This window comes from Scatophagus argus, chromosome 7 (genome assembly GCF_020382885.2).
Source record: "Scatophagus argus isolate fScaArg1 chromosome 7, fScaArg1.pri, whole genome shotgun sequence".
Lineage (NCBI taxonomy): Eukaryota > Metazoa > Chordata > Actinopteri > Scatophagidae > Scatophagus > Scatophagus argus.
In genome coordinates, this window is record NC_058499.1 from 18570912 (window position 1) to 18591029 (window position 20118).

General features: G+C 41.3%; 1 protein-coding gene across 14 annotated transcripts in view; it reads left to right on the plus strand.

Moving 5' to 3' along the window:
• Nucleotides 1-19965, plus strand: part of mical3a (microtubule associated monooxygenase, calponin and LIM domain containing 3a) — an 81392-nt gene extending 61427 nt beyond the window's left edge. For 7 of the 14 annotated variants that reach the window (XM_046395515.1, XM_046395516.1, XM_046395514.1 and 4 more), the window contains 14 exons: nucleotides 994-1068; nucleotides 1225-1338; nucleotides 1771-1844; nucleotides 1926-3984; nucleotides 4086-4180; nucleotides 4624-4794; nucleotides 6092-6142; nucleotides 6906-7013; nucleotides 8636-8729; nucleotides 9582-9632; nucleotides 10685-10735; nucleotides 16859-16958; nucleotides 17630-17703; nucleotides 17800-19965. In XM_046395515.1, the coding sequence (XP_046251471.1) occupies nucleotides 994-1068; nucleotides 1225-1338; nucleotides 1771-1844; nucleotides 1926-3984; nucleotides 4086-4180; nucleotides 4624-4794; nucleotides 6092-6142; nucleotides 6906-7013; nucleotides 8636-8729; nucleotides 9582-9632; nucleotides 10685-10735; nucleotides 16859-16958; nucleotides 17630-17703; nucleotides 17800-17984 (3302 nt within the window). In that variant the 3' untranslated portion in view covers nucleotides 17985-19965. Of the gene's footprint in view, nucleotides 1-993; nucleotides 1069-1224; nucleotides 1339-1770; nucleotides 1845-1925; nucleotides 3985-4085; nucleotides 4181-4623; nucleotides 4795-6091; nucleotides 6143-6905; nucleotides 7014-8635; nucleotides 8730-9581; nucleotides 9633-10684; nucleotides 10736-14419; nucleotides 14486-16858; nucleotides 16959-17629; nucleotides 17704-17799 lie in introns of all 14 variants that reach the window. The other 7 variants (XM_046395528.1, XM_046395518.1, XM_046395517.1 and 4 more) reach the window with 7 other exon arrangements.
• The last annotated feature ends 153 nt before the right edge of the window (nucleotides 19966-20118 follow it).

The window sequence follows — 20118 nt, forward strand, 5'->3', positions numbered from 1 at the left end:
CTCATCTAACCTTTCTAACATGCAGAATGTGTTTTCTCTCTACATTCACATAATGTATTCCAGGGATAAATAGGCTATCGAGGCTTGAAAGCTTGAAAAGCACCACAGGGTTTCTTGCCCAGATGTGTTTTGTGTGAGCAGTTTCACTTAGAATCTGCTATCACTGATGTTACATTTTGAACTAACCCTTAGATTGCACTTGTGTGTAATTGAGCTTTTGAGATAGATTTAGTTGTTGAAAACTTGTGTGATTGCAGTGAGAGTCTTGTGCATATATTTGATGTTACAGACAGCACTTGTTCGGGGTTAAACTTGTGTTCAGACTCACCAGAATCCGATGATCTATCGGTATGTGTCTGTGCACCCACCTGGACAATGGCCTCACTCTTAGCAGCGGTTGCTTCATAATACTATAAATTCAAAACTGCATGAATTAACTTTGAGGGTTATCCTCAGTTTTAGCTTTAATAGATTGTCTCTCCCAACAAAATCTTTTGATATGATCTCATTTTGGATGTGCTTTTTCTTGATTCAAATGCCGCCATTTGCTAATTTATAAAGGCAGAGCTGCATGTATCTTCTCACTAATGCTCCTCTGTGCTCATCCTTGGTTCATATTTATAGATATAATTTCATTGATATGCAAAACTAATGTATGTTTTTCTTGCAAGAAAACTTTGCTTTAAAGCTGTCTGCAGAAAAAAAAGGATATTAAAGCCTTTTCATCCCTTTTCAGACATGCATCTTTTCCTGTAACTGCACTCCACTCTTCAGAATCGGTCCTGATAGATTTTTTTTTTTTGTAACCTAATCTTGGAACTCTGGTGCTCTTCTTAAATATAAGCTGCAATAAGCAGTGGCATTTAGAATTTCTGTAAAAAGTTCAATGAAGAGTGTTAGGAAGCTGAAAAAGTTCTTGCCCAATTGTTGACTACAGAGTGAATGTGGAAGAAGGTGACTAATTTTTTTTTCACCATTTTTTTGTCATGCCAGAGCCCTGTGAGGATGAAGATATGCAAGCCGAAGCAGACAGTCCAGATATGGAGCCCGGTACAGAGATGGATCAAGGTGAGCAGTAATACAAATAATGTATCCATTATTTATTTGGCAAGATTTGTGGTTTGCAAAGAACTCAATTAAAGCTCCATTAAATTAATAGGGCATAAATAATTACAGTTATAAATCTGTCTAACGGTTTAATATTTCATAATGTTATCTTTCCAGATGACATCCCTTCAGATGCCGAAGCCGAGGCTCGTTTGCATCAGTCAGAACGTGCTGAAGTGCTTCCTGACGAAGACAACAAATCAGAAAGTCTGAGAATGTCCTCCAGTATTGGTACATATCACTGATAATTCCAGTAAATCAGAGGTTTTCAAAGTGGGTGGTGGGCCTCAGGGGAGGCTCAGTCAATGCAAGTGAAAACCTATTACATTAGTTATTATATTACTCATCAAAAGCAGATCATGTAGACCAGAATAGCCTATAAGTGTGTGATTTGGTACAGAGACAGTGCAGTTTTGGGTAATTTTATTTTTTTCCCAGTGTTGGAGACTAACAGTGCCATAGGACAGGCCTTTTTTATGTGCTTGCTGAAGGCTGACATAATGTCAAACAGCAATATTAGGCTATCTTGGTTCAGTCTTAATGTGTTTGTGGGATCAAATAACATAACGATAATCACATAGGCATCCAAGGATTGAGCAAAATATAACATATTTTTACACAAACACAAAGCAGGGACATTTTGTTTTTTTCTTGTGCATTCAGAACCATCCAACGTCAGCCCCATGCAGAAAGAAGAGGTTTCTCCACTCAAGCCATCTCCAGAACCTGAAACACAGGTGAGATAATTCCACACTTCTCAAGCTGAAGGGATGTGATGTTAGTTTTGACTTAATCCTGATCATCTACTTCTTTACCAGATAAGTCTGGTGAAACCTCCTGGTACCCGCTTTTTCCCAGAACCATTCATACCAGAGGAAACGAAGCCTCCTTCTCCTCCTCCAGTCGTCAAGAGCCCGCTGTGCCCTTCGCCTGTTCCAGTCAAGGGTTCTTCCCCTGTTCCTTCTCCTACTCTTGCTGCCGCTGCTTCAACTGTCAGTGTTCCTGCCTCACCCCCACCCAGCTCAACCACCAAATCACCCATCAGCTCTCCGGTCGAGCCAGCCATCGAGTCACCAGTCAGATCAGCAATCAAATCCCCTGTTAAGTCGCCAGTTGGTTCCCCAATCTGCTCTCAGCCTACCCCTCTCCCCGAGACTTGTTCCCCTAAATCTCCTGTTTACCCTCATCGCTCTATTTGCCCTCTCACAGGCAACCCCCTGTCGCCAATCTGCGCTCAGCCCTTGCCCTGCCAGGAACCCTCGTCACCCCTTGCCTCTGACTCTCCTGTCAGAACTCAACCTGTTCCTGGTGTCACTTCGACGCCCATTACCAAAACAGACAAGGGGACACCTGAGCCCTCAAAAACCACAGATACTTCAACAGTGGAAACTCCATTGAAAAAGACAGACATTATTGAGGAGTTTTGGTTAAAGAGTGCTGAGATCAGGAAGAGCCTTGGCCTGACTCCTTTGGACCGCAGTAGTAAAATCTTAGAAAAGAGTGTTGTTAAGGCTCCACCGCAGGACTCTACCCCTGTCAAGACACAGTCTCCAGATATATCTGAGGAACAGAAGCCTGCTTTTACTGGCCGAGCTGTCATTCGCAGGCTCAACATAACTCTCGAGGGTCAGGTCATTACTCCCATTGCTCCTGTGGAGCCTAAGAGTAATGGCTCTGATAAGAGGGACCTCAGCAGCAGCTCTGGCTTGGGGTTGAATGGGAGCATGGCCACGAGCCAGACAGCAAACAGTGACAGCTACAACACGTCTGACTCCACCATGCTAACCCCGCCCTCGAGCCCACCGCCACCTGTGCCTGCTAATCAGTCTCCAGCTGTGCTTAGGCCGCAAAGACACCAGGTATCCTGGAGCAATGGAGCAGAAAAAGCTCCTTCTGAGCGTGCCAAAGAGCCAGCAAAGACCAAGACTCCTGTTCCTGTACCAAGGACTCAGCTGAGCCCTGTGTCTGTGCCCAAACCCGCACCCAGGAAAATCTCCTCACCACAAGCAGATCCGGAAACATCTCCAGTGGTTGTCATGAGGGAGAAGAAGAAGCAACCACGGCCAGAGGAGGCGAGGAAGTCGTTTGTTGAAACGGTGGAGGAGATTCCTTTTGCTGATGATGTGGAGGAAACCTACGATGAACGAACACCAGACACAAGCATGAACAGGTATTATACTCCGCCCACTAGCAAGTCGAGCAGGGACCGACCTCCCTTGCATCTCGCTCTAGCAATGGAAAATGGTAAACCCAATATCCCTGTCAACACAGCCTCTAAGACCCAGAGGGCAACTCAGTTTTCCCCGGAGGCCAGGGAGATCGCTGAGGAGCGAATAAGGGCTAGAGAAAAGTCTGTCAAGAGCCAGGCTTTAAAAGACGCCATGGCCAAGCAGCTAAACAAAATGAAAGAATCTGACATAGATAAGGGTGTCTCACCCAAGGTGGCTTGGAACGTAACCCCAGAGGCTGCTGGTAAAACTAAAAAGTCAGCTGTATCTCCAAAGACATCAGCCGTGAAAGCTCTGGAGTCGAAGAAGGCGGAGACTTTACCTGAGCGTTTCTTCAGCAGCAACAAGAGTCTGGACAGCTCAGCAGCTTCATCAGATGGATCCACTACGAGTAAGAGTAAGAAACGAAGCTCCCTCTTCTCCCCACGCAAGAATAAGAAGGAGAAAAAAGCCAAGAATGACAGCAGCAGGCTCTCTGGCACAGATGAGACACCTCCCAAACACAAGTCACTGTGGAAGACTGTCTTCTCGGGCTACAAGAAGGACAAGAAGAAGAAGGATGATAAGTCCTGCCCAAGCACACCGTCCTCGAGTTCCACCACACAGGACTCTGGCAAGAAAAAAGCTTCACCTCTTGGGAGATCATCAGGTGAGAAAGATGATCCTGTCTTAAAATCTGGTATTTGTTAGCTGTATCCTTAGAACAAAAAACCACAATTCTCACAAATCTTTTCTTATTACTTTTTATAGACTTGAAATCACGAAGAAACTTGAGCTTCTCTGAGGACTCAGACCTGTCTTGTGATGATGTTCTGGAGAGGTCCTCCCAGAGGTCAAAGGCAGATGTGAGTAACAGTTGACACTGTTAGACATGTCACGTCATTAGGCATCCAGACATGTATAGCCTTACAAATCCTGCCTGAGCTCAGGACACACTCTGGACTTTGTTGACTGGTCACCTAAAGAGGTTTAGATGACATGTGACTCACTACCTCTTGAAAATTATGAACTTTGTGAAATTTTGATCTTGGTGTCATAGGTGTAGTGAAGCCTTTTTCTCCCCAAATTTATTCAAAAGCTGATATTGGCTGGTGATTTGGACAGTTAGGTTGCACCTAAGCATTTATAAATGCCCAGTGTTTATCCTTGGCAGATGTAGCTGTTAGCCTTTCTACACCACAGTGAAAGACATTTGCAGACATGCGTAGTGAGGCTTGGTCTGTCCTCATCACATCTATCAAATTCATTTCTGTTTCACTTTCCTTTAAATAATTTCTTCCACTCCCAGCGGCACACGGACATCTTTGACCTAGTATCAGGCATGCAGAAGGAAGCGGTGAATGAGGAGAAACTGGAGAAAAGGAGGGAGTTAAAGGAAAGAAAGAGGGTGAAAGAGGGGCACAAAGGAAGAGAGTGGGAAAAAGAGGTTGATCGAGAAAAGAAGAAAGATGATAAGGAGGTATTGTGCAGAACGGGGTTAAATGATTTTGAATTTTGTACAAACATTATAATATATATATGTATATAAATATATATACATATACCTATATGTACTGTGTATATAGATATATATATGTATATGAAATATTCTGCAAAAGAGCTTGCATCTTTTAGCCTGACCTCAAATGAATCTGTAATACTTTGGTTATCCATTTTTAAAGTAAAATCAGAATAAAGAACGTTTACATTTTTTCCCCAGATCAAATCATGCAAATGATTAATCATGCTAAAAACACATTTCCGATAAGATAGGCCTTTATATTTCCTGCAGTGGGGAAATTTCCAATATGTTCAGCCCCACACTATGCCATGTTAAATGTGCATCATAATGGAATCCATTATCAAAATTACTAAATGAGTGAATTCTTCAAAAGTTTGATTCATTAAATATGCAGGTGGCATAGATCTGATTAAGTCTGTGCAGAAATCCAGCACACAAAACCCAAATTTCTATAATATGGGTTCTTTTATTTGAATCCATTTGCATTAATTATGTTAGTCTGAAATTCAAGATTATTTTCTCCACTGCTGCTCAGTATGTGTGTGTGTGTGTGTGTGTGTGTTTTTCTGGTGGTTTAGATAGATACAGTTCACTTCAGGGCCAGAGGCATGAATTCATTTAGCATTGTAAACACAACTAAGAAACTCAGGCACAGTCCCATTTTGTTTTCTTCATTTTAACAGCGTACATGAAGCATGAATTGACATTATGTTACTTTTTAAAAATACTGATCTGAATTTGGACTTTATACAGCTTTAATAACAGGAGGTTAAAGCTGTATCATGCCTGTCAGTCCGCGATTCATTAAGAGCCCACAGGAATCATGTAGACTAGTCTCTAGTGACTGTTTTGATGTTTATAGTTTTCCAGATGTGTGAGCGTCTTCCATATATTGTTCTAGAGATCATTAAGGAATTAGTTAGTACTAATAGACCTGTCATACCTGTCTTAAATCTGTGGTTTTAGTATCTAGAAAATCTTTTTTATTATGGTTGCTGTTTTGTTGGACTAATTTCTGATTAACATAGATGTATAAAATGTCACCTCACCCTGCCATTTTTGTTCTGGTGTGGGATATTAACATTGCCTGTTTTTGATGGTACCAGTTGTTTTTTTTTGTTTGTTTGTTTTTTTTGTTTCACTTTTTTTTATTTGTTTGTTTGTTTTATTTTGACCAGTTTAACACAATCATTAACCCATTTAATCATATCATGTATGTATTTGTTTCCTCCCATTTTGTTTTGTCTTCCCCAAGTCTGTTTATGTCCCCCACGCACTGGCGTTCAAGAGATCATACGCCACAAAGGTAGTATTACATACATTCCCATTGTTAACTCCCTCACCTCCAGCCCCAGCCCCACCCCCACCCCCAGCCCTCTGCGCATGTGCCAGTAATAACAACTTATGTGCATCTGGCCTAAAACTAACTGTCCTCTCTGGATGCATGTGACAGTGCGACGGCAGCGCCCACTCTCTCACTGCTGGATATCCACTCTTTTTAAACATGACTCTCATGGCTCACTTTTCTGGACACGTTGATATGTCTGCATCTGTCGATATCAGGGGCTGTTCTCTGACTGGTTTGATATTAACTTGGCCTGTCTGTCACCGTGGCACTCTTTTTCCTCCAGTCTGGCTACTGGAATAACTTTGGCACATTTTTTTTCTTCAGTAATATTCTCTCTTCCTCCTGATTTATGCCAGCTTTTATGTCCTCACCAGTCAGCTAATGGGGTAAACATCCCTGCTTATTCAAACACTGTATTGCTTGTTATTATGGAGAATGTCATAATGTGAAGATGGATTATAACTGGGAGAGCAGCAGTGAAGTTGATTTATGTGTCACACTGTGTTTGCCAAGTGAAGCCTGTACATGTGTAGTCAAGTTTTAAATATTCCAGAGTAGATTACATTGTGCTAGTCCCTCACCTTCTACAAAGTCTAGCCAGAGCTACCCACTCCTCTCCTGTTCAGTTTTCCTGAAGGGCCAGAGCCCCATTGAGTCAGCTTCACATATTAGCAGCTTGTGAATGAGACTTCTGTGACCTGTGTTTTTGCTGTTACATCAGAAAACCTACACAGAAGAAGAGCTGAATGCCAAGCTGACACGAAGGGTCCAGAAAGCTGCCCGACGGCAAGCCAAGCAGGAGGAGCTCAAAAGGCTGCACAGAGCCCAGGTAACTGACCGTTGTGGTTTGGAGTGAAATTTCTCCGCAACTATCGGATGGATCGCCATATTTAGTGAATTCATGTCTTCACATGCATGAATTGTAATAAGTTTGATGATCCCTGAGTTTTTCATTTACTGCCATCATTGGGACAAAATTCCAGTTTGTCCAATACTTTGGTTTTTGACCAAATACTTGCAAAAGCCTCGGCTGTACTTTGTGTTCCAGTTTTTCTTCTTTTTCTTTACTTACCATATGTTCACTTTTAATGTGACTCAACCCTACTGGAGTGCGGCCAAATTCATTCTTTGGTTAGGAAGTCCACTGTGATTGATGTTGTAACTCTGCAGTCAGGCTCCCAGTCCACTGACTCAGCACTAAGCCACAGCTAAAGTCTCTCCTCCTGGAGCTGTGGTTGGCTGGCCTGAATTTCGCTTCCTTTTAGTGGCTATTTGCAACAGCTGAACCACACTTTTTGTTTAGCTCTTTTTGCTGTGAGGCACTGATAAAGTTCAGCACTGAGGAAGTTACAGACTGAGGGGAAAAGAAAACTTTTAAATTAAAGCTCTTTATGCTGGTCTATTACAATTCTCACTATACTCCTTGCACCACTTCACTCGCATTGAATCAGTTAACGTTAATCAAATTATACCCAGTTATAATAAATAGGGTCATATCTCATGCATCTACTTTACATGCTACTAAACATAGGATACTAAAGGCAATTCTGTGGGCTAAAAATGCCCACATTAGATATGCAGAGCTATGTCAGCATGAACTAGTGACCCCTGGTTTCACAGGGGTCACTAGAAAACATCATCTGCAGTTACTGCACACATATTAATTCTGGTAGATAATAACCAATAGTAGCTGTGATGATACATGTAACATGGAATGACTGTAATACCTCAGTAAAGAATGATTTTATACAACGGCTATGCCACTTTAAGGCTTAAAGTTATTTAGGAAATTGAAAGTAAATTATCTCCTTAAGATGAGTACTGATTTACTTATTTCTCATTGCATTCGTAGAGTAAATGTAGTTAGTATATTTGACTCATTGCCGCTTCGCCTGGCTCTGAGTCCTCAGCCACAGCAACAGAACCATGGACAGGAGATATTCATCGACATGTCCTCCTTTTCCTTTGCCTCTGATCCATGAATTAAGATAAAGCATTAATAGGAAATTATTCCAGTTTCACTGCATCCTCTCCATGATTGCCCCTCCCTATTCCCTGCCGCCACCACCACCAGTGCCAGTAACAAGTGAGGGTTTGATATTGAAATATGAATAGGTTTCTAGCAACATTTTTCCATCAGAACAGGATCACGTTCTTGTAGACATCAATGGTTTTAATTAGCAGTGCTCCTGTTGCACCCTGCGACATTTCTTTTTAATGAGGGTAAATTATTGTGTCAATTGAGTGTTAGAGGTAACCTGCACACCCACCTCCCTTTGAAATGTCTGAGTTGAATGAATGAATGAGTTGCAATTAGTGGAACTGTCGATGTTATTATTCTGTGCACCCATGTGCAATAACTCAAGTTGTTTACACTGTAGCTGTGCCTCTGTGTTTACACGTCTGTGCATTTCGTTAATAATGTGACTCTAAACCTGCCTGTCCGTTCAGATCATCCAGAGACAGTTGGAGCAGGTGGAGGAGAAGCAGAGGCAGCTGGAGGAGAGGGGTGTAGCTGTGGAGAAAGCATTGAGAGGAGAAGCAGGTAACCACTTGTCACTCACACCTTGATAACATTTTGCTACTGCAGATAGACATAATGCTCATCTTCAGCGAGCTAAAGGGTGAAATAGATTTCAAAACACGTATAGCTCTCTTATTATTAACATTTTGGTCGGTGATTTATAGCGTGTAGGACAATTAAGTCTTGTTTTTGTGTCAGCGCATGTTTTGTCTTTTATTGATAAGAGTTCAGCCCTTTCTAGAACCCTGAAAGGAACAATTATATCAGTGAATAGGATGATGTAACCTCGAGTTGCATTACCTCAGAAAAGCTGTCCCTCTGCAGTCGTTTAAGTTGTGTTGAAATTACACCCTGCATTTATCGTTTTATCAGCTGTACTGCCGCATATTTCAGCACATGGATTTGTGTGCAGAAAGTCATGTTTGTTTCTCCAAAGCAATAAACCCAAACTGTTGTCGACAAGGGACTATCACAGACAATATACTTCCTAGATGAAGAATGCATTATTTGTTAGGGGAGCAGCGCAGTTCATTATTTGGTGCAGATTTATAAGCGTGTGAAGCATGACTAGTGCTCAGTAGCAATAACACGTTATTTACGTGATGCGAGTTTTGTATGCGACTAAGGTATTGAGGTCGTCCTTTATAGAGCCGACAGTTTATTCTATCCTAATGGACTTAATGGTGACACTAACACAATTTTAAATAAAAGCTGTTATCATGCAAATGCATTATAAACATGATGTACATTATCTTATCTTAAATTCGGCCATTTACCCATCATCCAAATAACTATTTACTTTTCCCATCAGCAGTTTCTCCAGTCGATTATTTGAGTATGCTTTAACTTGTTTACTACTCTACTCTCTTAAAGGATTGTATAAAGGTACTTATACATTACCCAAACAGCACAAAAGAAGATCAGGTATTAGAATTTACTGTAGTTTTTTTCTTTTTCTTTTTTGTTTTATTAATGACATGTGACACTGTTATGTCAGGCTCCATCTGTGGTGACACACTGAAACAGTTCTCCATCTCTGAACATGTTGATCTTTGTTCGTTCATAACATGTCTGCCATCGTCAGTGCGAGCTGCATGCGATCAGGAGAATGTGTGTCCCCGACATAGATTTGTGTGTGCTCCTTCTGGGTGTGTTTTTGTCTTCTTCACTGCCTCTCAATGAGGAGAGTTTCTGTACTCTGATCAAGACTCAGATCACGTTGCATTTGATAAAATGTAATCAGAATGTAACAAATCAAATAGAAATTGGTTTGCAGGCTGACAGCTTCTCTATTAAATTTTTTTTTCTGTAAAATATTTGCTGCGGCTGAGCGACTCGACACAGATATTTGTTAAGATCTTATCTGTTTTCTTTTTTTACTGCGGTGAGTTACAGCAATCCAGAGTTGTTTCTGACTTTATCTGTTGTGCTCAAAGGTCTCATTTAACACTCTCAGACTGAAATGAGAAAGTGTTAAATCATTCAGTTATTGTAATCAAACATTGTTGCACATGGATTGGATTGTACGCAAGTGGAGAAAAAACTTTTCCAGCTGTTTGAACTACAAAAAAAAATTGTGAAATTTAATGCACAAAAACTTAATCAAAGTCTGAAATGTCCGCACACGACACGTTACAAAAGGTGTTGTGTGATAATAAACCAGTATATACCATACATATATACCATAATAAGCCAGTAAACAGCAATACAAATCTATGTTGAATTCTCTTATTATTTATGAAAATGCCATGTGGCATTTCACAACCTGACTGCATTCTGCACCGTGGTGAGTACCGATGGACTCTCTTTGTTCTGAGTGTTGCTGCGGTGTGTCTGTGTGTGTCTGTGAAGAACATGCATGACTTGCTGTTGTTGGAGAGTTTTCTCTATGTGTGTTTTGTGTGTGTGTGTTTGTGTGCCCAGTTTGGGGGCTGTGTGAAATAACTCCTATCTCTAATATATCCCTGTCATTGTAGACTATTGGGGAGATTCTAATTACAGTGAAATCCTGGACTTGCATCTGGGCGGTATGTATTTCAAATCTGTCGCTTTAAACTAATACAATTGCTAACCCAATCTGTCTTTTACACCCCCCCCCCCTTCTTTTTTTTTTACTACTTGAGCTTTGTACCCCTCATATCAACCTTTATTGGCTCACTGACTGACTGGCTGGTTGGCTGATTGGCTAGCTGGTTGGCTTTTGGCCTCATTGCAATATTTTCTGCTCCTGTAACACCACCACCACTACCACTTTCACTGGGTTTTCTAGTTCAGACACTCTTAACATCAAACAGAGATCAGACACTCGGCCTCGTACTGTCCTCTTAAGATTAGCTTTGATCTCAATAAACTTGAATGATAAATGAATGAATTAATGAGTAACTTTTGTCACTTCTCAGCATGCAAACTGCACAAAAAAACAAACACTGCAGTTGAGACACAAACAGTGACATATTGCAGAGACGGAAATCCGTGCAGTAGTACACAGTGGGTTGTTGGCTCTAATGAAACACTGAGGACTGCTCCAGCAGAGAAAATAAAGGTAGTAAAACTGTGAAACAAAAGTAAATAATGCGTTGCACTGTTGACCGTACAGTTTCAGACTACACACAGAACATGTTCATTGAAGGTTGCTTCCTTCGTGTGTTCATAGTTTTCCAGCTAAAATTATGTAATTTTAAAATAGTAAAACAGTGTCAGAGTAGCTGCTGATGATATTCAGTATTTCCTTAATGTCAATGTCAAGAAAAGACCAAAACAATGAATTGGTCCTACTAACAAGTAGCCTGATTTAGCTTATTCCTCTGTGCCACAGAGCTCCATTATTGACAAGAAACACATCAGTAAGCTGCACCTTTGCACCGGGTGAACACGGTCACTGTAATTTAGTTTGACTCAGTCACACATACTTTGTCCTGCTGCCATTTACTAGGGCACCAAAGATGTATTTTAACACAGCTGAAAATGCTCCTTTACAAATCAAAGTCAACGGATTTGGTCTTTTCATGTGGTTTGGTGACAACAAGAAAACAAAAGAACAGCACCGTCCTTATCCTTAAATGAATGAAAACCAAACCATCAGTCAGCGTCTGTACTGTCGTATCTGTGTAACTGTTTGTCTTTCTAATCGCATGACATCATATTCAACTTTCACATCTGTCGCGACATGATACTCTGGTGCAGCAGAACAGACACATGTTGCAGTATGTACATATTTACAACCCCCCCAACTCTCTCTCTCTCTCTCACACACACACACTCTGTTAGAGTATTGTGTAACCTGCTCTGGTCTGACTCACTCTAAATTGCTGGCATGGCTCTTAGCTTCCCCTCAGAGCTCTGTGCTGCTGTATTTCTGCCCTGTAGTCCCAGTAAGGGCTCCCCTGACTTTCTCATACCTGCTCAGTTGCATAACTCCCGTCTGTGTTTGTGTGTGTGTGTGCGTGTGCGTGCGTGCGTGCTAATAGGCAATGTTGCAACCCTTGACCCCTAGCTGCTGTGTCTAAACTGTGATTATTCAGCACTAACAGTGTGTCCACCGTGTCTGGGTGGGACGTCTCGCAGTTTCTGTTGTTATCTTACCGGCTGTGGCCTTTTTGAGTATGAGTGGAATGCATTTTTTCCTCTTCATTTCTGCTGTGAAGTCAGCAGGACTTGTGTTATTCAGTGTCAGTGGAGTCCCTCGACAGGACTGAAGAAAAATGTGTATTTTCACGTATGAACAGGATGTGTGCTTCTCTGTGGTTTTGTCCTGCTGGTTGTTGCAACTCGTCAGACAGGAGATTGCGTGGAGTTTTGTTGTAAAGGTCAATACCAAAATGTACATAAAAGAATTTCCAAATCTACCTGATTGACCAGAGTTCTCATAGGAGCATGATGGTTCATCAGCTCAAATCCAACTTGGTTTTTTTTTATGTTTTTTGCAGCAGATAATTCTTTGCATGTAGTGTGTGTGTGAACTGTCACATTTTGACTCTTTGTAAATGGATGCAGTGTGTCTGTAGTCTGTGTTCAGAACGTGTTATGGACGAGGATTCTTCCGTGCTGATTTCTGTTCTGTCTTACTTACTGTGTTTGATCATGTGATGGACTGAATACCAGGCTGTGACGAGCACAGATGCATTATCAGTGTGGTTTGATTTGAGCCTTGCAGTGTGCACTAAAACTAAAGCCAGGATCAACATGTCCGTACTCCCGATATGCTATATTGATATAATCTATCTTATAATTTCAGTACCGAAATGATTATACATTTATGGATTTGCTGAACGTTAAGTGCTAACGATGCACTTCATAACCATAGTGGCATCATTTGGTGGAGCCATAAAATTTTTATTAGGACACAAATCTCTCCTAAACAGATATTCTAAACTACAGTTTTCCCAACAGAATTTTACTGTGTTTTCCTCTGTGATAGTCCCTTGCAGTAGTTATCTGGCATTTCACTCTCCCAGCTCCTTTACTCACCAGCCTGAGAACACTGTGTTTGCCTTCTGTGTCATGTAATGGTAGGAAGTTATTTCCCCCAGTTATTTGGATATTCTCCCTCATCCTCATTCTCTTTACACTTACCTAACAGTCTTTTTTTTTGGGGGGGGGGGGGGGGGGTTATACAGCTGGTGTCTGCTTTGTTTCTATAATTAAATTCTGTTAAAAAAAAATCCGCTTAGCGGATGCTTATCGAGGTTGGAAATGAACTTCTTTTTTTATTTTTTATTTTTTTGTCCACCTGCCTTTCTGGCTTGTAAATTCCCCAAAAATTTTTCACTGTTTTAGTTTTAACCAGAGACATGTAACTGCATCTGAAAAATAGTACTAAACACAAACATCTAAAACAACACAAGCAATAGATACACACAACCCTGAGCTGATGAGCTGACTGCTGTCTTCAGGCTTTGCGTATAGCGCCAATCAGCTGTGCCCCTTCTGAGTGAAGCAAGTAGACTGACCACTCACTGGTAGCTCAAGCAAATTCACCCATCCACCACACAAAGTGACCTGGATTTGGCTGGTACTGGGTGCTAATTTTCAGCCCTGGTGCATATTTGGAAACAAAATCTGAATCTGCACTTCATACTTGCAACGAATTGAGGCGAGTGGTCTAAACATGCTCACGTAGTGTTTACAAACAGAGGCTGAAACATCTTGAAAGAAGAAGTATTTATCTGAGTCTGTGAGGGAAATGGATCTCCCGGTGATCAGTAATGGCTTTAGTAATGACATTTGATCATTTCTGTGCACTGTGGTAAACACTGGCCGTATGTGTCGGCTGCCTCCGTTTCATAACTGGCATAGATTGCTGTTGTCTAACTGAAGATGATCTGAAGAACTACACATATAAGATGAAACAGGAGGATTGTTTTCCCTTTCTGTCCTCCCAAGTTTTCTTTCGGCTCTTGTTTCAGTTTCCTAATTTTACCCCTTTTTCCATCTCTCACACCACACAGCTGATCTGTCCCACCTCCTCTCTCTAGGTGATTTGTCCTCTCACTTTCCCAAGTGCTCCTGCCCTCTTTTGATTTTCTCCTTGATGTTCTCTCTCCCTCATCACGCCCCTCTTTCTCCTCCTCACCTTTCGCCTTCTGTGTTCCCTACTCTTTTTCTCTCTGCACATCTCTGCCGCTCCTCCTCCTGCGTTATTTCACCCATTTTCTCTCTCTCACCCATCATCCCATCACTCCCTCACACTCTTCCCCTCTGTGTTGTGGAAGTTGAGCCCTTTGTTCGGATGCCACGCCGAAGACCTCTCTCCTTCTGCCCCTGCTGTTCCCCTGAAGGTAACGTAACCTCGCCGCCTCTGCTCTCGTTTGTGGCGGGTTACCATGGCGACTGTAAGGCTCACCAGAACCGGGTTACCCCCCTTGCGTCCTTCCTCATCGTCCTCCCAACCAGTCCTCCCCCTCTTTTTGTCCTCAGCGTGTGTGTGTGTGATCATGCTCAGTAGATTTCCCCAGAATGGTCCCAAAACCCAGTTTTGAGGAATTTATTGCAAGGAAATTGTTGAAAAAATATAGAGGAGCAAATTATGTTTATAATTAATTTATTAAGTAGTAATATTAATATTTTGTAAGTGATTCATTATTTGATATCTTGTTGGGTTTTTTTTTAATGGCCAGTAAAAAGGGAAATTCTAAATTATAAATGAATGTATTTATAATGTATGGATAATGTATTTATCCATGAAATAGTCCACAAGTACGTAGCTCAGGGTTTCAAATGCAAAGTTTGTCAGGCCTGCAGTGTTGTCAAACTGACCTCCTTTTATTTAATTAAGCAGGAAAAGCGCAATGACTGACAAGTGATGACCTTCAAGAACAAATGTAATTCTAGTTTATTACTGCTAGGCTGAAACATATGAATAACTTATTGGTCAAAGCAAAATCTTTATTATTATGATTATCATTATTGTTGTTGTTAATGTCAGCTTTCTCTCACAGGGGAAACTACTCTGCTGCTGTTCTCTAATCTGTGTCCTTAATCAGCAGCATGCGTTTTATTTTCCGTTTAGCTAAAATGAATCGTAAAGCTGCATAGTCTGTCTCAGTATCCATTTACGCATTCTTTTTTAGAATTCTGCCTCGTATACTTTGAATAATAGTTAAAAGTGTCACGTAATCATAAAATGGTAATAAAACCGTGTGGTGAACACCTGGCACGTGGATCGCTCACGCTTGTGGTTTGAGGACTGAGAAACTTGCATGGTGTGATAATTTGTTTTAAATATTCAATTCTTGCACAAAACAAGTCTTCAAAAATTAATGGCTCATCTGGTTTGTTCCCATATTTAACACCTGTCAGTGGAATTTTGCCTGAGCTTCTAATCCACGTAAAGAAACAAGCTTTTGTGTTTGTGCGCGATCTGGTTTCCTGTTCCTTTATTGCTGTTTCTGCCCTGTTTCTCTCCTTTGTGTTCGGAGCCTTGGGCTGATGGTTGGTGGCGGTGGAAAAGGTCGAAATAGTGTGAGAGAGAAAAGAAAAACAGCAATTGGTAGGATAGGTGTGGAAACTCAGCCCTGCTTTCGTAATTCCTCCTTTGTCTCAACATGTTGTATTCCTCTCCAGTGTAAGCCGCTTTCCTCCAGCTTTGCTTCCCTGTCCCTTTTCTGTTAATTAGTGAAAACCAGCCCCCGAGTCCACATCCATGTGATTTATGTGTGTACAATGTTTTTCCTTTTTTTTTTTGCTTTGCAAGAGCCTCCTCTTCCCCAGCTAAGTATGTCACGATGCATTTAGGGCGTTTCATTGAAAACGCTTGGCTCCACCTGCTGCAGTCAGATAAACAAAGAGAGTGCATCGCCCCAGCGGCAGAAGTCTCTGAGCACGTCTCGTGGACTGGTCTTCTGTGCATACAGCGGGACTGCAAGAGAAGTGTGCAGCTGTTCTGCGCTCTCACACATTGTGCTGATGATGAAAACTGCAATGCATGATGGCAGTGGCACGCGAACATGCTTCACCCTGAGGCTTTCTGATTTAACAGAGGAATGTGAGCTTCACTATTGGTCTGACCGTTGAGTCATCCCGTGAACATTTGACTTTGAAATTAAATATGTAAAGACAGTGTAATAATTCTTGCATTTTTTTTTCACTACCCTCAACCCGCTCAGCATGAATGGGATCTAAAAAGGATTTTATTTCTGCTGGTGGGTCAGTATGTGGGCACGGGAGGATGAAGATTTTCCTGTAATGTCTTTGCTACTTATTGGTGTGTTTGTGTCTTTTCTATCCATGCACCCGTGCAAAAAAAAGCAAACCAAAAAAAAAAACCAAACTGATAGGAGGAGGCAATTGCTCCCAAAAGAGCAACTATGTCTGACACAAAATCCAAACTGGGTAACACAAACTCAACTTTGCAACGACAAGTATTGTCTGTTTTTGAGTGTGTGTGAGTTGTATGCGTGTGCAGGCACTTGCCGAAGTCGAAACCTGTAGCTCCACGCCATCTTCTGTGCGTCCGCTTTAAGTATGGCGTGACTGACTACATTGGTGTCGAGTCCGTCCTTCCACCTCACCATCCCTCAGCGAGGACATCCTGGCTTGGCTGTCATTGCGTTGCCTGTGTCAGTCAGTCAGTCCTTGTCTGTGTGACATCAGTGTCATCTCCCAGCCATCTGGCATCTCACTCCCGCTGTGTGCTTCCTCCTTTCCTCCAGGCATGGGCAAGAAAGACGATCCCAAGCTAATGCAAGAGTGGTTCAAGCTGGTGCAAGAGAAAAACGCCCTGGTCCGCTATGAGTCAGAACTCATGATATTGTAAGTACATTACTTGACTGCTGAGATGGATAAGCTAATTGATGAACAGATTTGTAAGAGGTGCTTTTCATTTCCAAGAAGCATAGATAGTAGTTTGATTTGATTTGTTTGATTGATTCCTGGGATGGTGATGCTCTCCAGTAGTTCCTGAGGCATTTCACTCTGAATCAAACAGAGCAATGAATGACCCTAGAGCCCCTGCACTAGTCTGAGCAGAAAAGTAAAACAACCTGTAATACCTGTGATCAATTACCTGACAATGTTCTAATGTTTCATAACTTAAGTACAAGGCATTTAGAACTGATAAAACAGAGTTATAACCACCTTATTTTTTGATGATTATTAATATGTCAACATGTGTTTGAAATGGTTGTTAGCCCTTATAAAGTCATGATCATTTTTTAGTGCAATAATATGATATGATGTGTGATTACATTCGCAATCCAAGCAGACAAACAACTTCATTACATTCTGACAAGTCATTAAATTATCCATTGTTCTCTCATTTTCAGTCTCCAAAAGAAATTAGATTAACTCTTCATCTTTTTTTTAAACTAATATTAAAAAAAAATAAATGAAGATGCAACTAGAAGACATAAATATTAAAATAAGTATAATTTGTCAGTGAAACAAACTTAGCTCATCCATTTTTTATTCTTTTTGTCCCCAAGTGCCCGAGAGCTGGAGCTGGAGGACCGGCAGAGCCGACTGCAGCAAGAACTCAGGGAGCGAATGGCTGTGGAAGGTGAACGCACGAACCAGATCGCTTTATCTCTCTATATTCACATCTCTATATTGTGGTCTCTGTCTTTAACTCCCTGTTCTCCTGCCCCTCTCTCAGACCACCTGAAGACGGAGAAGGAGCTCGCTCAGGAGAAGCAGATCCTGAATGAGATGCTGGAGGTGGTGGAGCAGCGTGATGCTCTGGTTGCCCTCTTGGAGGAGCAGAGGCTTCGGGAGAAGGAGGAGGACAAGGACCTGGAGGCCGTTATGCTCTCCAAAGGCTTCAACCTCAACTGGGCTTAAAGGAGTTGACGTGTGATAGGCGGTCTCTGCTTTGCATGGTCACTTGCGATCGGAATATTCTGGTGAACACCTGCAGCAGTGAATGTGTAAAGATTCTCCCAAACACACACAAACGCAGACTATGACTGCCTCTGCCATTGCAGCAGTCCGCATTGTTTACATATCCTCTGCCCAAAGGCAGTGCGAGTTAATCACTCTGTGGTTCTGCTCCCTCTCTCTGGGTGGAGAGGCGAGTAGATTCACAGCTTTATCATCCCAGCCTTCGAGTGAATCCTCTCAAGCAGGGGGAGGAGGGGCAGGCCTTTGGGAGAATGTTTAAAGACGTGTATCATTTTTGATTGTCTAAAGGGAAGAATGCAGTTTGGTCCTGCTGATGTAAAGGAATTGTAAAGAATTGCGTTTATGTGTATAGTTGTGTAGAAAAAGTCCTGTCAACAGTGGATGAGAGTCCTGTCTTTTTTTTCTTTTTTTTTTTTTCAAAAAGGACTGCTACAGAGGTTTGTTCAAATGCTGGAGTGATATCTCCAGTCTCAATCTGAGATTCTCCCTTTTCACTCTGACTGGAGGAAGGACATCCTCTGCTGAAGCTGCCTTTCTGTTCAGTGACAAACTGACAGACTCTCCATCCTAATGAACCACAACAGACTAAGAAATGCTTTTTTCCCCTCTCTCATTTTCCCTCACTGAATGTTTAGTGAGTCAACACTAAGAATTCATTAAATATGGCCATGTTTTTTTTAATGTATTTATTATGTTTGTTTGCTTTTAACTGTTTTTTTGTTTGTTTTGTTTTGTTTTTTTGTGCATTCACACGAGAGTGCCCAGAATCTCATTATCTTGCACTTGTGCATAACTCCCATGCACCAATAAGCCATGCATGGCAGGAATGAAGACTGCAGGCAAACAGATGAACTTAATCTTGTCTTTGATTGCTAGGACATAGAAGAAAGACTTATACTACATATTAACTCTTGAGCATTTCATATGTTTCGATAATGATGGGCCTCTCTGTGACATGCCATCCAATGATCACACCGACAGTTAACGTTTACAAGTACTTGTCCATGTTTGATATTCGATGCTTATGTTTCCTACTGTGGTGAACAGCAGCAACGCAAACCAACTGTTGAAAGGTTTCCTCTTGGACGGAGCTCTCTCCTCAGGTTCAGATAGGTTTCCTACCACGTGTGTTAACATCGGCGACGTTATTAATGAAGCTGATTTCACTGTCATTACTGTAGCTCACATTACTCCTTTTGTGCCACAGGGCTGTCTCTGTTGGTAGATGCGCTGCAATATCTGAGCGGTATGACACAAGGACTTGCACACTACACAACACTTTTATCAGTATATGGCAGTGTTAATACTTAACCCTTGAACAAGATGCCTTTTTTTCGTTTTCATTCTTGGTACTTAAGTTATATTTTATTTTCCTGAGTTGACTTCCTTTAGAAGTAGTCGTGTCTATGTATCCCACTGGAACTCAAGATTTTTACTTGTCTTTTTTTTTTTTTCAATTTTATACAACAGGCCCCCAAACAAACAAATGATTTTAAATGGGGTGCTCAAGAAATGCAGTGTGCTATGAGCAACTTGCATCAAAGAGAAACATTGTGGTTTATCTGGTGGGTAGTCACATCTGAAATCCTTTAGACAACTGTAAAAATCCAGGTGGTCACTGTTTCACAGCACAAAAACACTAGAGGTTATATTTATCACTTGGTATGAGCTGTGAATAAAAAAAAAAAAAAAGTTACATAATTTTAAGGGTTGTTGTTTTAGATGGTGTGTGATAAGTTTGACATGATTGTATTGATATTTATTAACATGTGTGCAAACTGTATTATATGTAAAGAAAATGAATCCTAATTTTTAAACTGTTCTGTTGACTTGTTATGTAAATGCTTCATGTAGCTAAAATGCATAGGGTGTTGGATGTATGCTGAAAATGGCAATAAAACAATGCAGTTGTTCTTTTAAATCTTTGTTTACTAAAATCTCACTCTTTAATTGTGGTGATTATGGTCAAGTTTAATACTGATAGAGGGTTAGATAAAGGTGGATAAACTAAAATATTACAGTCGCACGTTTTCAAACATATGACACTAGAACAAAAGATCATCCAGTATTCAAC